The sequence below is a fragment of the Fukomys damarensis genome, unplaced genomic scaffold, assembly GCF_012274545.1.
Source record: "Fukomys damarensis isolate Sample0158 unplaced genomic scaffold, DMR_v1.0_HiC HiC_scaffold_35, whole genome shotgun sequence".
NCBI classification, from domain to species: domain Eukaryota; kingdom Metazoa; phylum Chordata; class Mammalia; order Rodentia; family Bathyergidae; genus Fukomys; species Fukomys damarensis.
Genome location: NW_022900947.1, coordinates 19,331,856 through 19,349,310, shown reverse-complemented (window position 1 = coordinate 19,349,310; position 17,455 = coordinate 19,331,856). Strand labels below are relative to the sequence as shown.

At 36.6% G+C, this 17,455-nt stretch overlaps 1 protein-coding gene across 7 annotated transcripts in view; it reads right to left on the bottom strand.

The window, feature by feature from the left end:
* The window catches only part of Tbc1d19 (TBC1 domain family member 19), a 126,059-nt gene extending 109,348 nt beyond the window's left edge, over nucleotides 1-16,711 (bottom strand). For 5 of the 7 annotated variants that reach the window (XM_019205144.2, XM_019205147.2, XM_019205145.2 and 2 more), the window contains exon 1: nucleotides 2,860-3,006. In XM_019205144.2, coding sequence (XP_019060689.1) covers nucleotides 2,860-2,991 — 132 coding nt within the window. In that variant the 5' untranslated portion in view covers nucleotides 2,992-3,006. Of the gene's footprint in view, nucleotides 1-2,859; nucleotides 3,007-16,300 lie in introns of those variants that run through there. The other 2 variants (XM_010608460.3, XM_010608462.3) reach the window with 2 other exon arrangements.
* Nucleotides 16,712-17,455: the final 744 nt, after the last annotated feature.

Genomic DNA, 17,455 nt, shown 5'->3' with positions numbered 1-17,455 from the left:
TCCTGGTGGTTCACTATCAGCCTTTTCATCCTCATTTGCCCTACTGTTTGCCATTGGTGAACTGGAAGTCTGTCCTTGTGTCTTGCTTAAGTGTTTTCTCATTTTAATTTTTGTTGTCAGACTGTCCTTGGTTTAATCTCTGGATTATCACCCAAATCTTCCTGATATAGTTGCACCCTAGCATCTGTGTCTCTAACGACCCACAGACATTCTCATCTTCATAACATCAGAGAAAACAGTTCATCAAATCAACAGCAATGCTTTACCCCAACTGATACAATCAGCAACACATTAAGATCAAGCACAACTTGGACAATGACCACCTGTGGTAGTCACTAGTCTATCACCCTTAAATCATTTGAATTAAATTGAAATCAAGAAGCAGTCCAGAATGTCTGCAGTGAACAAACTTTTCAATATAGTATATTTACAATTTAATGGCTCAGACAGAGTGAGGATGCAAGACCCCTAATCTCAGTTAGCTGATGGCTGAACCCCATGACGCTGACTGACCTCGGGCTGCAAGGCCCAGACTGAGTTCCCCATCCTTCTGAATGGTTGAACTCTGCAACGTTCTATTACAGGTTTCCCACGCCCTTTCTTTAAAGATGTTCAAAGTTGAGAACTCAGAAAAAATACCCTTGATGACCACCTCTGTCTTTGCAGAGTGGGTCCAAAGACTTGCACAGTCAGGAGGTCTGAGAGTGTGTGTGGGGGAATTATGGGGGTTCAGGGGTGCCCACGCATCTACCTTCCCAGCGCTTGAGCGATGGCTGCTGGGTCGGGAGCAGGCGTAGTTCTCCTTCCCGCGGTGGATCGGGGCCAGCCTACCTTCCCGGTGATGGCTGCTGGGTCGGGAGCAGGCGTGGTTCTCCTTCCCAAGGTGGATCGAGGCCGGCCTCAATATAAATTATTTTAATTGGCAAGAGTAAGCTATACTAAGGGATATACAGTTAATAAATAAAAGTATCAAGTAACCCTGGAAGGTGATTACCATAAACATCATATTGTCAGGGAGAGAAGGATTTGAGATCAGGATGTGCAAACAGAGGGATTTCTGGTGCAGTTGGCAAAATTTCACTTCTTTTTACAGGGTAATTGTTACAAGTCACCCACTGTAAAAGAATACATTATAGATGTGTAGTTTGTTTACATTCTATTTTATAAAAACCATTTTTTAAAGAAATTGAAGAAATATGTTTACCAATGTATACTTTTCATCCTTTTTGAAGTCCCATCTTTAGTCTAAGTCTTCATCACTTACTTGGATTACTGCAACAGACGATGAACTGGACATCTTTCCAACTGGCACTCCCAAACTCCCTTAACCTATTTCTTCTTCTTTCTTAGCATTTATTACCTCATAAAATACTGTAAGATTGATTTATTTACTATGTTTATTGCTACAGTGTCTGCCTAGTTACATTGCTAAACCCCGCTATGGCAGCCAATTTTGTCTCCTTCACTGTTGTATATCAAGTAACCCACAAACAGTTACTTTCACACAGGTGCTCATGAAATGTTTATTGAATGAATGAACCAATTTTTCCCTTTTCTGATCTATCATCCAGTGTTTATCTACAGGCATATTTGTGACATGCTACAATATAGACCCAACTTCTCTGTATAAATTCATCTCCTGCTGCTGCTCTACCAAACTAGCATCTTCTCTTCATCACATACCACACAGTCTATTCTCCAGCCACAGTGAACCTAATTTGCAGCTCCCCCAACTCTCAAGTCCCTTTGGGGCCCCAAGCTTTTGTTCACGCCCTTTCCTCAGATGGAAGTGCTCCTTCACCACCTTGGCAACCATCCAGTAGCCTCTAAAACATCCTTCACATAGCCATCCCTTCTTTCCCCACTTCCCCTAGCAAAGTAAACTATTGTTTCTCTGTTACTGCACACAAGAGATTACAATGCAACGTTCAGCTCACTAATTTAACCTTTTGACTAGACTATAAACTAAGAACAAGGACCAGATCTTCATTTCTGCATCCCAAGCATTACTCTGGCATTCACTGTTACTGCACAAAATTATATTGACCAACCAAGGTCTATGATTTTTAGCCAATTTCCTCCCAAAATAAACAAAAAATTTCATAAACATATTTTTAACTGAACAGAATAGTTTCCCGTCTCCCTGGGGAAGATTTTAAAAGCTGTAAAAATCCCTGCTCATTATTCAAAAGGACCACAGCAAAAGGAAATAAACTTTACTAGCCTGCATTTGGAAATAATTCAGAAATAACACAATTTAGGGAATTTTGAGAGGAAAAAATGGTTTGGTTATTCTTTCTAAACATTTTCAATATTTCAAGGTCATTAGATCCCCTAGATATACTTTTTTTTTTTTTTTTTACACCAAAAGCAAACCAAATTCATTAACCATGCAAATGAAAGCAGGGCCATGACAAGAGAACATCATGGTAAGACACAGCAGTTCTAAATATGACTCAGCAGAACAAACCCTTTTTGCAAATGAAATGTAAACACTATTAGAAATTCTACTGTATAAAGCACATTGAAAGTGATACTACTATGCCACCTTCATACAGTGGGAATAATGAGCCTTTCCTCACTGACTAATGGTTAACAGTGAGAAGGTATAACTATTCTGAGACAGCCTCAATATCAAATTTATTTCTTTATGTTGCTTTGGCTGTTCAACATAGAGGAAAAATTCCTGATTCTCAGAGGCATTAGCATTTCAAATAGCTTTCCTGGTCATCTCAGCACATTCCCAAATTAATGTGATGCAGTAAATTGAAAGAGAAGTACTTGGAAATTTTGGTTTGGGCAATAAAGCCAAAAATTACTTATCACAAATGCAAAACTCAAAGAGCTTTTGATACTTACAACTGCTAAAGGTAGGCATAACACGGTAGTACTGCCCCAAGGTATTACGGGGTGATCTGTCGGATATCTCAGCAGCAGACCACCATAGCACCCATGCAGAGCACCTGCATTTGTGTTTGCCCTCTCAAGCATAGCACACCCTGCAGCAGTGTCTCCACTCAGACAGTGTGTCAGGAGCAAACAGTTCAAGGATAAATATTTTTAAAGACCAGTGCTACAATGTATCCTTCCTCATCAATAACGCATTTGTAAGCCACCCCAAATACATGAAGAAAGATAACAGCAGCAGTTTTTTTCTGGATTCTTCCCCAAAACAAGTTAAATTGGAAGCAGAATAATATACTATGCATTAAACTTTCGATACTTAATGATTTGAAAGACTATTGTTTCTTAGTATAATTTTTAATGAGATATTTGAAATGAATAAAACTTTTCGAATATAAGAGAATACAATTTGAAAACCATGTGGGACTGAGAGTAGGATTTGGCAACAAAAGATCTGGAATTATCTACCAGACTTATTTACTTGCTTGGTCAAATCATTTAACCTTTCTGCATTTTAGTTTTCTTCTTTATTCAACGGGGAAAATAATATCCAAACTAAATTAAAGCACAAAAAGAAAAAAATTCAGTCATTTTTAGACTATGTAATCCAATATAAATTAAAGTTACTGTGCTATAAAATGTAAGATGTGCCCGGATGGCAAAGGATTAAATATTTGAAACAGATTGTCTGGGAAGGGTGTTAGTTGGGGGTGGAGACAGAAGTTTTAAAAATATCTACAACAAAAGTTAAACCTTCTTTTAAACAAAACGCCACTACCTCACTAAAAGAGCTAAGATAAACTCTAGCCAGAGAGTAAACAGAAAACTTACAGTTATGGTCCTGCATACATCCTTCACCCATTTATTTAGGATGATTCTGACATCTTCTACCCTTTGGCATCCCTGAAAACCACATGATTTTCCTCCTACCAGTTCACACACATAAATCCAGTTTCTTTTTCTGCTAGAGCAGTTTTAACTCAAAGCCTTGTTGCTAACAATTTTAAATTTCTAATCTTGGCGAGTAAGAAACCAGAGAAGCAAAGCCGCTGAAGTAGAAGCTGGGCCAAAGAAGACAGGAGGAAAGCTCAGGCTAAATACTCCAGAAGCATGAAGCAGGGCCTGAGAGTCCCAAGGGTCCTTCAGTTCTCTCCACTGCAGCCCCATCGTCTCTGCTTCCAATAATGCTAACCCTGTACTTCCCCTCTCCTTCAGTGCTGATGAGTTAGAGTAAGTCAGGGTTAGAAGAGGCTGTAAAGTTCTACTTAAATAACCATGTAAGGCCTGACTCCATCTCCAAGTGATTTTCTAGCTGAGAAACTCTAATATAGAAACTCTAAACTAGCTCTTATCTTTTTCTTTTCTTTTCTGTTTTTGGTTTTTTTGTTTTGGTTTTTGTTTTTTGTTTGTCTTTGCTTTTTTTTTCCTTGAGACTGGGCCTCATTCTGTAGTTCAGGTGGGCCTTGAATTCACTGTGTATCTCTGGCTGGCCTTGAACTCAAGGTGATCTCCTGCCTCAGCCTTCTGACTGCTGAGATTACAGGGCTGCCACCTCCGCACCTAACTGAACTAGCTCCTTAGCTTACAAACTCTTTAAATTCCTGCTTACTCACTTCCATCCTTAAACTATTTTGTTAGACAGTTCTTCTACCCTTAACATCTACTACTGCCACTCCCACAATGTTCTATTTCACAGAAAATAAATGTAATCCCTTCTCTTCAAGACATTTAAATATTAGCTATTGTGTCTTCCCTGAAGCATCTCTTTTCAAGGCCATATAAGCAGTATTCTCAGGTTCTTTAAGTTCTCTTTGTACAACGTTTTATTACCCTGTCACTCTTACTAACCACAGAGTTTAGTCCAACTGACCTATTTCATTCATTAACACCAGGCCACTGATTCTCAACCTTTTCTTTCTCTCTTAAAAATTGTAGAGGACTTCAGAGTGTTTTTTGTTAATGTGGATTGTATCTACTGATACAGCATTGAAAATTAAAAAGAAACAGAAGGGAAAGTAAAAAGAATTAAGGTATGTTATGTACATGCACCAACTCCCCACAATGAATGCAATCATTATATACTTAAAAATGTAAAATAAAAAATAAATTTTTTTAAAAGTTAAAAATAGTTGTTTATTGGTATAGTGGTTCCTTTAAAAAAATTAAGCATAGAATTATCACGATTCATGAACTCTACTAACGAGTATATATCCAAAAATTGAAAGCAGGAAAATGAACAGATACTGGTATACCAATGTTCATAGCAATATTCACAATAGCCAAAATGTGATAATAAATCAAATATCTATAGACAGATGAATGGAAAACAAAATGGCATATATTCATGCACTAGTATAGTATTTAGCCTTAAAAAAATAAAATAAAATAAAGCATAACACTTGCTTACAACATGGATCAACCTAGAAAACATCATTCTTTGTGAAATAAAACAAATCACAAAAAGACAGACACTGTATTATTTCACTTATACTCACAGTACTCAAACTCATAGAGACAGGAAATCGAATGGTGGTTGCCAAGGTCTGGGAAGGTATTTTTTAAAGAGCACACAATTTCAGTTTGGGACAATGGAAAAGTTCTGGAGCTATATGGTGGTGATGGTTGCATAACAACGTGAACATATTTAATGCCAAAGAACTTTACACTTTTTGGTTAAAGTGCTGTTTAACCACAATAAAAAACATCCAATTCATTTTAAAATCACAGTAATAAACCCATTATATATGAGCTTGCATATTTTTATTTAAAGTAACTACTTCAGAAACAAAAATTAGTGACAAAAGAGACATTGTATTAGACTTTTGCAAATCTCTTTAATGTCTAGCTTAATAGAAGACAACTGGATTGGCCAATCTACCATGGTATATAATCTGTGATACTATGTTGTTTTGGCTAATGTATATGTAAACCAAAGCCTAGCTTCACATATATGCATAATTTGAAAAAGGTGGCATATTTTACTATCTTTTTCAAATAACTATAGACATTCTCTTTTGATTGTACGCCAAAAATGGGTAAGTAGTTTTTCCTAAAAATTAGTTGTGATGTAGAATCATACATCAATAAATTTTCATATTCTATAACAGAAAAATGCATTGGATTTCCTTGTACTTGAATCTTTTACCTATTTGTGATTCTGTAAAATCATGCATGTTCAACATGTTAACTAAATTATTTAATTGAAAGATTTAATTAAACAATATAAAAAAGTAACATTCATTAATATCACCACCAAAATCATCGAAATAATTTTCAAGTACTGGGAAGCCATCCAATTCAAAGTGGTATATGTAAGTTTTCCAAAATCTAATTTTTACTTAAAACTTGAATTTTATCATTGACAATACATAATGGATTTACTTGAAGTGACAGGCTCACTTTGCTCCTTTTTGGAAAAAAAATGCATCACATATTAAATAACAACATAAATTTTATAAATAACAACATTCTTGAGTATATATGAATAGTATGAATAACAATACTTTTCAGTCACTACTTCAAGTGTTCCATTTTTAAAAAGCAGTTCATCTTGTAACTCTAATAATTTTATAAGTGCTTTTCTTCTACATAATCATCTTATTTCACTATGCAGCAGAAATGACTTCATTCACTGGACAGAATAATATAAAAATGTATGTTCAGAGGATGAGAGTTACTAAAATTAGTGATTACTTACTGTTTCATTAAGAACACTCAAGTAAAACTCTTTTTCCCCCTACTGTAATATGTAGTACTGAAGAATATAATAACTACTAGTAGAGTTTGGATTTGCAAATTAGCAATCAAATTCATATCCACTGCATTTATACAGTCAGTGTAAAAGTCTGAACAACACATAAGACAAAAGTCTTATTATAAAATAAATTTTCTCTAAAGTGGTCTCAGGGATTCCCAGGGGCCCACAAACCATACTTTAAGAACTATTGCACTAGATTACTGTTAATGCTTTTTAAAGAAAAAACTTTCCAAAGGAAAAATTCCTACTGAAAAAAAATTGGAAAAGGGGAGCAAAGCAACATAGGTTGAGTAGACAGATTGGGCAAGGGAATAGAAGTGGTCTTGTGTATCATCAGTTTGTAAAAAAAGCCTACGATTCAAAATTACATTGGAAAGAAAAAAGCCGATGAAGCTAAAGTGCTCTTCTCATCCTATCTACCCTGTTTACCAGTGCCAGACTGATGTTCCCTAAAAGCAACTTTATGCCTCCACCCTCAGAATACATCCATAACCTTTAATTTCCCATGGAATCAAAGCAAACTTATTGAGAAATTTATAATTCTCTAAAAGTCTACCCCATCTGATCTCTGTAACTGTATCTTCTAGAAAGGGCCTCCAACAGAAACCTACAGTTCAGCCTACTGCAATGTTGGGATCTCACTCCCACCTTCCCACCTTGAGCATCACACAGTGCTTCTTGACTCTCCAGCCATTTCCCCGAAACGTATTTGTACCCTGTTCATGTGCATTCTTCTTTCAGAAACTAACTAAATGGTTCCTATGTACCAGTTGGAAAAAAGATATACGGGACAGCCTCCCTCATTTTTGAGGAACTGACAGTATATTTAAGAATATAAACAAAAAGCTTAAAAAAGCCTTTTCCTTGTCCACAATTTCCAAACATCCCTGTCATTAGCTTAATTGTTTTGGACTTTGTCTAATTTCTCTCAAGAGCCCATCACCACCACAGAAGAGATGCTCAATTAAAACATGTCAAATTAGGTATCTCCATTTCTTCCTAATACATTTGGTCTTTCTAAAACTGTAGACCAGACTTGTTTCTGTAATCCTAGTAGTCCCAGTAGACACACATTGTAGCCAGGACTAAATTTTAGTTTCAAATTGGAAGTTTGGGCTCTGTGACAGCTGACTGTCTTATACTCAATCTGTGTTGTATAATTGAAGTCCTGCTCTAGTTTCTCTCCCCTGAAGATGGATCCCTCACTAACTTTCTTTTGTTGATGTCCCCAAGCTGACTCACTTTTCTGCCAGGAGTAGCTGTCTTATCCACCTTTGTCTACATCTTTACTTAGCTACTTTTCAAGGTACTTTATGCCTAAAATAGTCTTTGGTTCACATTTAGTAACCAATCTTTTCCCTCTCATTTCATCTTGATCTTACTAAAGCAGAAGCACTACATGACCTTTTCTAAGCAACTCACTGCTGAAATAAAACATGAGCATATATACTTGCACAAGACAAACCCACATTTTAATGTTTACCTTACATCTCAAGAACATATATTACATTGACAAGAATCTCCTTATTTTGAAATCCCATACACTATTATCCATTTCTTTACTGACTACTTTTCAGGATTAAAGCACATGACAGTAGCCAAAGTAGAAATAGGTCAGGATGATATTACTTCCTGTTTCATACCAAATTCAGAGTTCCTGAATTATTAATTTATGTATTAACTGCAGTTGTCCAATCTGTATCTTCAGCTGCTTTATGCCAACTCCTACGCAAAGAGACATCAAAAATATAGAAGATATGAATATCTAATTATGGCACAGGCTGTTCAATACCAATATATACTCTATCTACCTGAGATATAATTGCATAAGTTTTTTTGTAAGTTTTATTGCATTAGCATTGAGATGCTCTGGGGTTTTAGACACATGACAACAACCTATTAATTGTATTACTCCTTTGCTCTCCACAGCCTATCTTCTTTCTAGTTCCTTCCTTTCACAATTCTATTATTTTTAATGATAATCTGAGTAACAAGATTTATTCAATATTTACTAGTGTGTAAATAACATTTGGGGTTTTATACAACATCCATTTTAAATACAAATAAGTAATGACAAAACAAAATAACAATGCTGATGTGTACTAGATGTCAAAATTGGAATTAAGACTATTAGCACAGTATCTAAGAAATGAATAAGAAAATTCAATTTTAAGATGCAGATTAACTTCATACCAAAGTAACTCAAGAATATTCAGAAAGTAAAAAACCTGCTTTTGAGAAGACTTTAATATATAAGATGATATATTAAATAAAATAACATCAATGTTTAAATTATATATGCTAAAAAAGGAGACCCAGTGGCTGGGGGAAAAATTTTAAATCCACTTATATTTGACCCTTAAATATTCTATTCAATTTTATAAATAAGTTCCTATGGCAATTTCTGAGTATACTTGTTATAGTTTAGATATGAAGTATTCCCCAGTAACTCAAGTATTGATGTCTTTTTCACCAATACAGCCATGTTTGGAGGTGGGGCCCAGAGAGCTAAGTGGATCACGATGGTGCTCACATCATCAATGGATTAATCCATAACTGAATGGGCTACTACAACTTGGGGCCCTGCAGAGGAAGTAGGACCCTGGAGGCATGTCCTTGCAGGATATATCAAGTTTCCTGCCCTTTCCTCAGTTCCTTATTCTGCTTCCTGGCTGCCATAACGTAAGCAGCTTTGCTCTGCAATGTGATCCCTCACCATGATGTTCTGCCTCACCAACAGGCCCCAGAAACAATGGAGCCAGCTGATAATGGACTAAAATACCTGAAACTGTGAGCCAAAATAAATAGATGTTTTTTCAAGTTGACTTTATCAGGTATTTTGAAATAGAAAGTTAATACAATACTCAAAAAGGGAAAATGGAGAGAGTACAAAAGATGCAGGTGGCAGGAAAATATGCTCCTGGTTAAATTTTAAAAGGCAAATAAAAAAATAAACAGCCAGTTAGTTAAAAGTTTATCGAAGTTGATTATAAAATTACCTTTAAAGAATCATCTGATTTCTATTAACATCTGTCTTAACCGATACACACAAAAAGCAAAGCTGATAGATCAAGATTGCAAGGCCAAGGTTTCCAAATACAAGATTCCACTGTATTTTGACACAAGGTTTCACTATCCTTTCACCTCAGCCTGCTGTGTAGCTGGACCTCAAGGTGTTCATTACATGCCTAGCTTGCTTTGTTTTTAAAAAAGATCTACAACTATATTCTTTTGAAGTATGAATATATAATATTGCCAATTTTTAACTAGCCAGATCTATATGCCTGAGTCTCTCACGAGATCACCTCATCTTCCTATTCCCTCACCCAATTTTCCATTACTTCAAGGAAATTAACCTTCTGACTTATATATACAAATCCATGACACTTTATGGGAAATCCTAAAACCTGAAAAGTTTTAAAAACCAAATTTTTAAATTGAGTTTATTGGTACATCTTAGGGATACAGTACAGTTACATTCATTGTTGGGATCTTGTACATCTACATGACAGGTCTTGTTTCTCATTTTTTCCCCTTGTCCCTGCCCTCCCTTCACCCCCTTCTCCCCTCCCCATATTCAAGCACTTTATTTCCATCTTTTCATTTTCTCACATTTTTTTTCTTTTCCTTATTATCCTTCCCCTACCCATCCCACCTTCCCTACACCTTTAGCCCTTTTCTTCCCATTTCACAATGTCAGTTATCTCATTAGGATCTTATGTACTATTACAGTTTATTCACACCAGAGAAACTATTTGGTATTTACACGTGTAACTTATTTATTTTACTTAGGAGTATATCCTCAATATGTATCCATTTTCCTATGAATGAATCTAATTTCTCATTCTTTATGGCTGAGTAATATTCCATTTACCAAATTATTTTTTCCACAGCTAAACTGATGGCAAAAATCTGTCTGATCTTGAACTCATTTGGTGGCAAAACCTGATCTGACCTGAACTGACATGCAACTATTTATACTCCTTATATTCAGACAATGTGAAAATTCACACATTTTACCACAGAAATATTAATATATTTATGATTACAAAGTGCTGCTAGACCCTGATAGGAATAGTAAATAGCACACAGACTATATCTGAGTTAACTTTCTAAAATTTGAAAAAAATATGAATTCTTAAACATATATGGCTCCCACATTTTGGATAAGGAATTATGGACCTGAATTTATTTATAAGAAAATCATCTCCATTAACAATATACTTTTATTTTATTTGCTACTGCATCCCTTAGGCCCAGAAAGTAGAGTCTCAATAAAACCTGCTGAATAAATTAATGATCATAGAGTTCAAAATAGAGAGTAAAAAATTTCTTCAAGCAAGTAATCATAAAATAAAGTTTTCTTAAAAACAGATCCTAAATCACTGATTTGAAATTCTGAAATGTAAAAAGCCTTGAAACAAAATTTTTGCCATTACTTTTTATTTTCTGGAAGCTTATAAGATTTCCCTCAAATTTGGAAACAGCTATTAATTTGTTAGATACCATATTTCAATCAAAAGAAACATTGACAGATATGCAGAATATGCAGAATATACAGCATTTGATAAAATTATACCTATAAACACAGTCACATGAATAAAAAGTTAAAAGGGAGAAATAATCACAGAAAGAGTTCTATGAATGATTCAGATATTGGTGTTAATGGACAAGGGTTTTAAAATAATTATGAGTAGTTCAGTGCTCAACCTCCCCCCAGCATGAAAGAAAACTCGATAAACAACAGATGAAAAATAGAGAATTGTCCATGAGACTTGGAATCAGTATAAAAGAACCATTTGGGAAATCAGATCTAAAATTACTTTATGTGAATAAGAACTTTTTAGATGGACTATTAGCATAACACAGGATTAATAAATTGGAAAGTAAAAACAACAAACAACTGGAAACAAAAGGAAAATTCAGATAAACTATTATTAGAGAGATATGGAACTCAATGTCTGTAGCAGACATCTCTGCCCAGTATTAGCAGACTCTGGTTAATTGCAACCCAGTCTCAGCGCCCTTTGATCTCTCCAAGCAGGCTTTTCAGATCTCCAGAGGTACAGAAGCTGCTGGCCGTATGGTTAACATTAACTTGGGAATAATGATTAGAAAGCATGGAGACCCAGGAGAACCAACAACAAAATCAGCATCCTTCTAGAGGAGCTTGGGGAGAGGATGGGTGATATTTGGCTCAAAATGGAAGTGTGTCCTTATTTTAAGAAGTCATTTAAATGATTAAAATCTCACTTGCCATACTGTAAGATGATAGGACCAACCATACCTATTGATCAAAAGTAACAAAAGGAAGGAAGGGTAAATGAGTTAAGTTATTTTAACTCTAAATTACAATATTATAATACAGGGAAATAGTAAAAGTAATAATTTCCACATGACTATATTTAATCAAAAATAAATGCAGTAACTTCTAAAGCAGTTACCTAAAAAACAATAAAGTAATGGAAAGGAAAATATGATGAAATTATTTGAATAATCTAAAAGAATGCAGCAAGAAACCAAGCTGCCAAGCAAATGGATCAAATAAGAAACAAATATTAAGATTAGAGATATGAAACCACAAATGGCAATAAATCCACTAAATGCAAACAGAACCAATAATACAATTTTAAAAACTATCATTATAGAAATAACTATGTGATGACTTCAAAAGGTGTACTGCAAATATAGTCGCAGAGAGGGTGAAATCACAAGAATGGGGGGACGACCTTGTCATGAAAGCACTAGCCAAAACAAAGCGGGTATAGCTATACTGACACTACACAGAACAGACTGTAAGACAAGCTCCTTACTAGAGATACTTGAGGGATGTTTCATAGTGATTAAGGGGCTAACCCAACAGGAACACATCACAGTGTAAATCTGTATACAACCACTAAAAATAGCTTAAAATACATAAGCAAAGATTGGGAAAAATAAATTAATACAAAGTCTCCCTCTTATCTGCAGTTGTATTTTCCATGGTTTCAGTTACCTACACTAAATTCAACAATATTAAATAGAAATTTCTAAAAATAAGAATGTTTTAAATTGCATGCCTTCCTGAATGGTGTGATGAAATTTTGCGTCACTCCATCCTACCTAGGATGTGAGTCATCTCTTTGTCCAGTGTATCCACCATATACATATATGTGTGTATGTGTGTGTGTATATATATATATATATATATTATGTGTACTTTATTATTATATACATATATATATACATATACATATTATTAGTTACCAGTAGTCAGCTAGTAGCTGACTGGATTATCAGATCAAGGCCACAGTAAAGCACTGCTTGTGTTCAAGTAAACCACACTTTCCTTATGAATGGCCCAAACATAAGAGTAGCAATGCTGCAATTCAGATATGCCAAAATGAAGTCACAGAGTACTTCATTTAAATAAAAGGTGAAAGCTCTCAATAAGAAAAGAAATCCCATGCTGAAGTTGCTAAGATGTAGGGTAAGAATGAAACTTTTATTCATGAAGTTGTTCTGTTTTATTTTTAGTTATGATTATTTAACTCTTACCATGCTTAATATGTACGTTAAAGTTTATTATAGATATGTAGCTATAGGAAAAACATAGTATTTGTAGGGTTCAGAGCTATGCCTGGTTTTAGGCTTTCCCTGGGAGAGGGGTACCAGGGACATATCTTCCACAGATAAGTGAGGACTAATACAGATGAGCACAGTAGAAGATTCTAATACTCTTTCATTAGCTGATGAACAAACTGAAAAAGACTCAATAAGAATATGAGTCCACCAGGTGCAGTGGCACATCCCTGTAATCCCAGCTACTTGGGGAGTCTGAGGCAGGAGGGCTGCAAGTTTATAGCCAGGTGGGAAATTTAACAAGACTATTTCAAAATAAAAAGTAAAAAGGGCTGAGGATATAGATCAGTGGTAGAATTCCCCAGGATTCAGTCCCCATCAGTGAAAACAAAAACAAAAACAAAACAACAATATAAAGGAGTTGAACAATATGATCACCAACTTTAACTTCAGCAATGTATACAATCTGACCCAACGATGACAGTATATACACATTCTTTTTAAGGACACATGGAATATTCAGCAAAATTGACTATATACTAGGTTATAATGAAAACCTTGGTAAATAAAATGAAGCAAATCAGCAAACCAAGTCTCAGCCTAAAGTCAACAACAAAAATATAAAAAAGAACATCTTATCTGCTTGGAAATGAAGCAATATAATTCAAAATAGTCCTAGGGTTAAATAAAAAATAAAAATATTTCCAACAAAAGGATAATGAAAATCTGACTCATTGAAATTTTGGGATACAGTTAAAACAGACTTTAAAGAGAAAATTATAGTCTTATCTCTATGTTTTAGAACAGAAGAAAGACTTCAAACTTATGATTTAAGCTTCCATCTCAAGAAATGAGCAAAAAGAACAGCATATTAACAATACAATATTTAAACATGTAGGTCTGATTTGTTCATATAGCAGTTTTATGCATAACTCTCAAAACTTGGAAGTGACCAAAATACTGTTCAGTAGGCCAGTGGATAAACAAACCAAAATACATCCACACAATAATATAGTATTCAGAAGAAGAAAAAACATCAGCTATCAAACCACAATAGGACACTGAATAACATTAAAAGCATACAAGCAAGTTGAAGCCAGTGAAAATATTGTATGATTTCGGTTATTTGACATTCATTTTTCTCACTTTTAGTTTATTAGCTCAGGCATTTTGTTACAGTAACAAAAAAGTGACGAATATAGTAGGGAAAAATTTATGAAAATTGTGAATTGTTTGCAAATAAGCACTAACCACAATAGGTACATTCTTAAAAGCAAAATTTAGAGTCAATGGAAAGATCATTGGTAGCCTGAGTCTGAGAAACAGGGCAAAGGGAAGGATGAATAGGTGGGACACAGGGATTTTTAGATTTTTAAGAATTTTGTATGATGCTGGAATAGTGAATTTATAACATTGTGTCTTTGTCAAACCTAAGCTGTGCATCACAGAGTGAACCCTAATGTAAATCAATTTTAAGTTATTTTTATATAGGATGTAAAAATTAAAATGGGTCATAGGCCCACAAATAAAAAGCTAAAACTATAAAACCTTTAGAACAACCAAGCATGAGAGAAAAAAATTTGAGACCTTGGGTTAGGCAAAGACTTTTAGATAGGACACAAAAAGCACAAATCATAAAAAAAGAATTTTTCAAAAATTTATGTCATTCAAATCAAATTTTTTGTTCTTCGAAAGACCCAGTTAAGAAAATGAAAAGACAAGCCATAGCCTGGGAGAAAATATTTGAAAGATGTCTATCTGATGAAAAACTTGTATCATATATAAAGAATCTTTCACCCTGATAATAAAAGGAGAACACCCTTTTTTAAGTGGGCAAAAGATATGAATAGATTATTTCACCGAAAAAGATATGTGCACATGAGAATGTTTAATATTAGTCATTAAGGAAATGTAATTAAAGCTGTAGTGAGATACTGCTACTGTATAGCCCTACTAGAGAGGTGTACCTAATAAAGTTAATAAAAAGTAATAATTTAAACACTGCTATCAATTGCTACTGAGGATTGAGAACAGCTGGAATTCTCACAGTTGCTAATGGGGATATAAATGGTGCAGCCACTTACTTTGGTAAATCCTTACAGAATTAATTATACCACAACCCAGCAATTCCACTTTTGGGGAGTTTTTGTTTGTTTGTTTGGTTTTGGTTTTTTTTTTGAGACAGAGTCGTGCTATGTAGTTCAGGCTGGCCTCGAACTCGCTGCAACCCTCCTGCCTCACCCCTGCGAGTGCTGGGATTACAGGCGTGCGCCATCACTCCTCTCAGCAATTCCACTTTTACATATCCAAGCAAAAATCTATACCTGAATGTATGCATCAGCTCTATTCATAATCCACGTAACCCAAATACCCATCAGCTAATACATGTATGAGTTACCGTGGGACAGCCAAACGATGAAATACTATTCAGCAATAAAAAGGAACAGAACTGCTGAAATATCAACATGGATGAATCTCAAAAGTGTTATGCTAAATGATGCTTGCGCAAAAGTTTACATACTAAGTCCAGTTACAAGCTATAAAAAGAGGAGGAGGAGGGGAAGGGGAAGGGGAAAGAGGAGAAGATCTGATCGGTGTGTGCATTCGCGCCTGGTAATTAGAAAATTCTCAATACAACCTGGGTGGACCTGTGGAGGGCAAAGCTTAGCAAGTGGGTGGACCTGTGGAGGGCAAAGCTTAGCAAGGAGGGTGAAGGGCAGCAAAGTGTCACAGGGGCGGGGGTGCGCCAGGGCGCCCAAATCCACCCGCAGGACGGAAAAGTGAGGGAAGGCGTGGTCCGGGCTACCTCCCAGGACTCCCAGAGTTTAAAAGACGGGACCCCATCAAGGACAAGAAAATAAGAGGCTAAGCAGCCTGGGCGTCCCCCTGGCCTGAGGAAAGGCACCAGGCGCCCCACCCTTCTTTCACAAATCCACGAGCCACACCTGGGCAGAGCAAACCGCGCCGCGGAGCTTTTGTCTGTGCTCCGCCTGGCAGAGGCGACCCGGGCGGCCCCGCGGGGAGCGGGCGAGGCCCAGACCCCGGCCGCCCTGCTCCTCCCTCCCGCGGCCCACTCACCCAGGCCTGCCGTTCCAGCTGAGCGTACAGATTGGAGCCCTTGAGCTTTTGGACTATCTGGGCAATCATGAGAGACAGATCCGACTCCTCCTGCAACATTTCCCCTGCCCTAGCCCGCCGAGCCGCGGGGACGGGCCGCCGGCACGAGGAGAATGGGCGGCCGGGTCCCGCTCGGGGTCGGTGACACTTCGTAGGACCTTTTCCGCTAGGACTCCTCCAGCGCGCGTTACCAGGCAACTGCAGGGCTGTGTTCGTCTCTCTCTAGTCCCCCTCTGCGCCTCAGGTCCCCAGCACCTGCGTTCCGCTGGCAGAAAAAGACCAGCGCAGCAAGGTCGCTTTCATCTCATTGTTCTGCCTACTCTAGGATTCAAGGACGAGGACAGCTCTTTCCTCCAGAGCTGCAGCGCCTCCGCTGCACAGGAAAGCGCAGAAGGGAGTGTGTGTGTGTGTGTGTGTGTGTGTGTGTGTGTGTGTGTGTGCATGTGTGTGAGTGTGCCTGTGTTCACCAGATAAAAGATCATTCCTCTTCCATCTCCCAGTCTTTGCAGAAATCGTCTGGAAAAGCAATGATACAACAAATTACGCATAAGAATTGTCAGGCTCTGGCTGAATGAACTTGGGCGAGATGCTTAAATTTCAGAACTTGGCTTTTACTTGTAAGATAAACCCAGTTCACGGGATGTTGCGATGGTTCGCTGAGGTAAAAATCATAGCACTGTACATTCAATTGTATTTCATTTTCTCCCTTTTCTATTCTCTGCAGACACATGCTAAAAATAAGGAGACAATCTCTTCTCATCACACAGCTACAAATTAACCAAGAAACACTGACAGATTTTCTATGATGCATCGTCAATTTAGCGCTGAAAAAGACATCGTCCTAATCTTTAGGCAATCAATCACGTAGTTTTCACTTCCCCATGTTCTTTCATTCATTTATTCATGATTCACTCAGCTTTCAGCTTATTGAGCATTTACATACGAAGAACTGTGTGAGCACAAGGGTTTAATAAAACATGTCGTTTTATAAGGAGATATATAAAAGCTTTTAGAGCTAGAAGTTACTGATATAACTAATGGAGTGACATCTCCAAAGGTCAGTGGCAGCTGGGCATGGTGGCGCTCCTATAATCTCAGCACTTGGGAGGCTAAGGA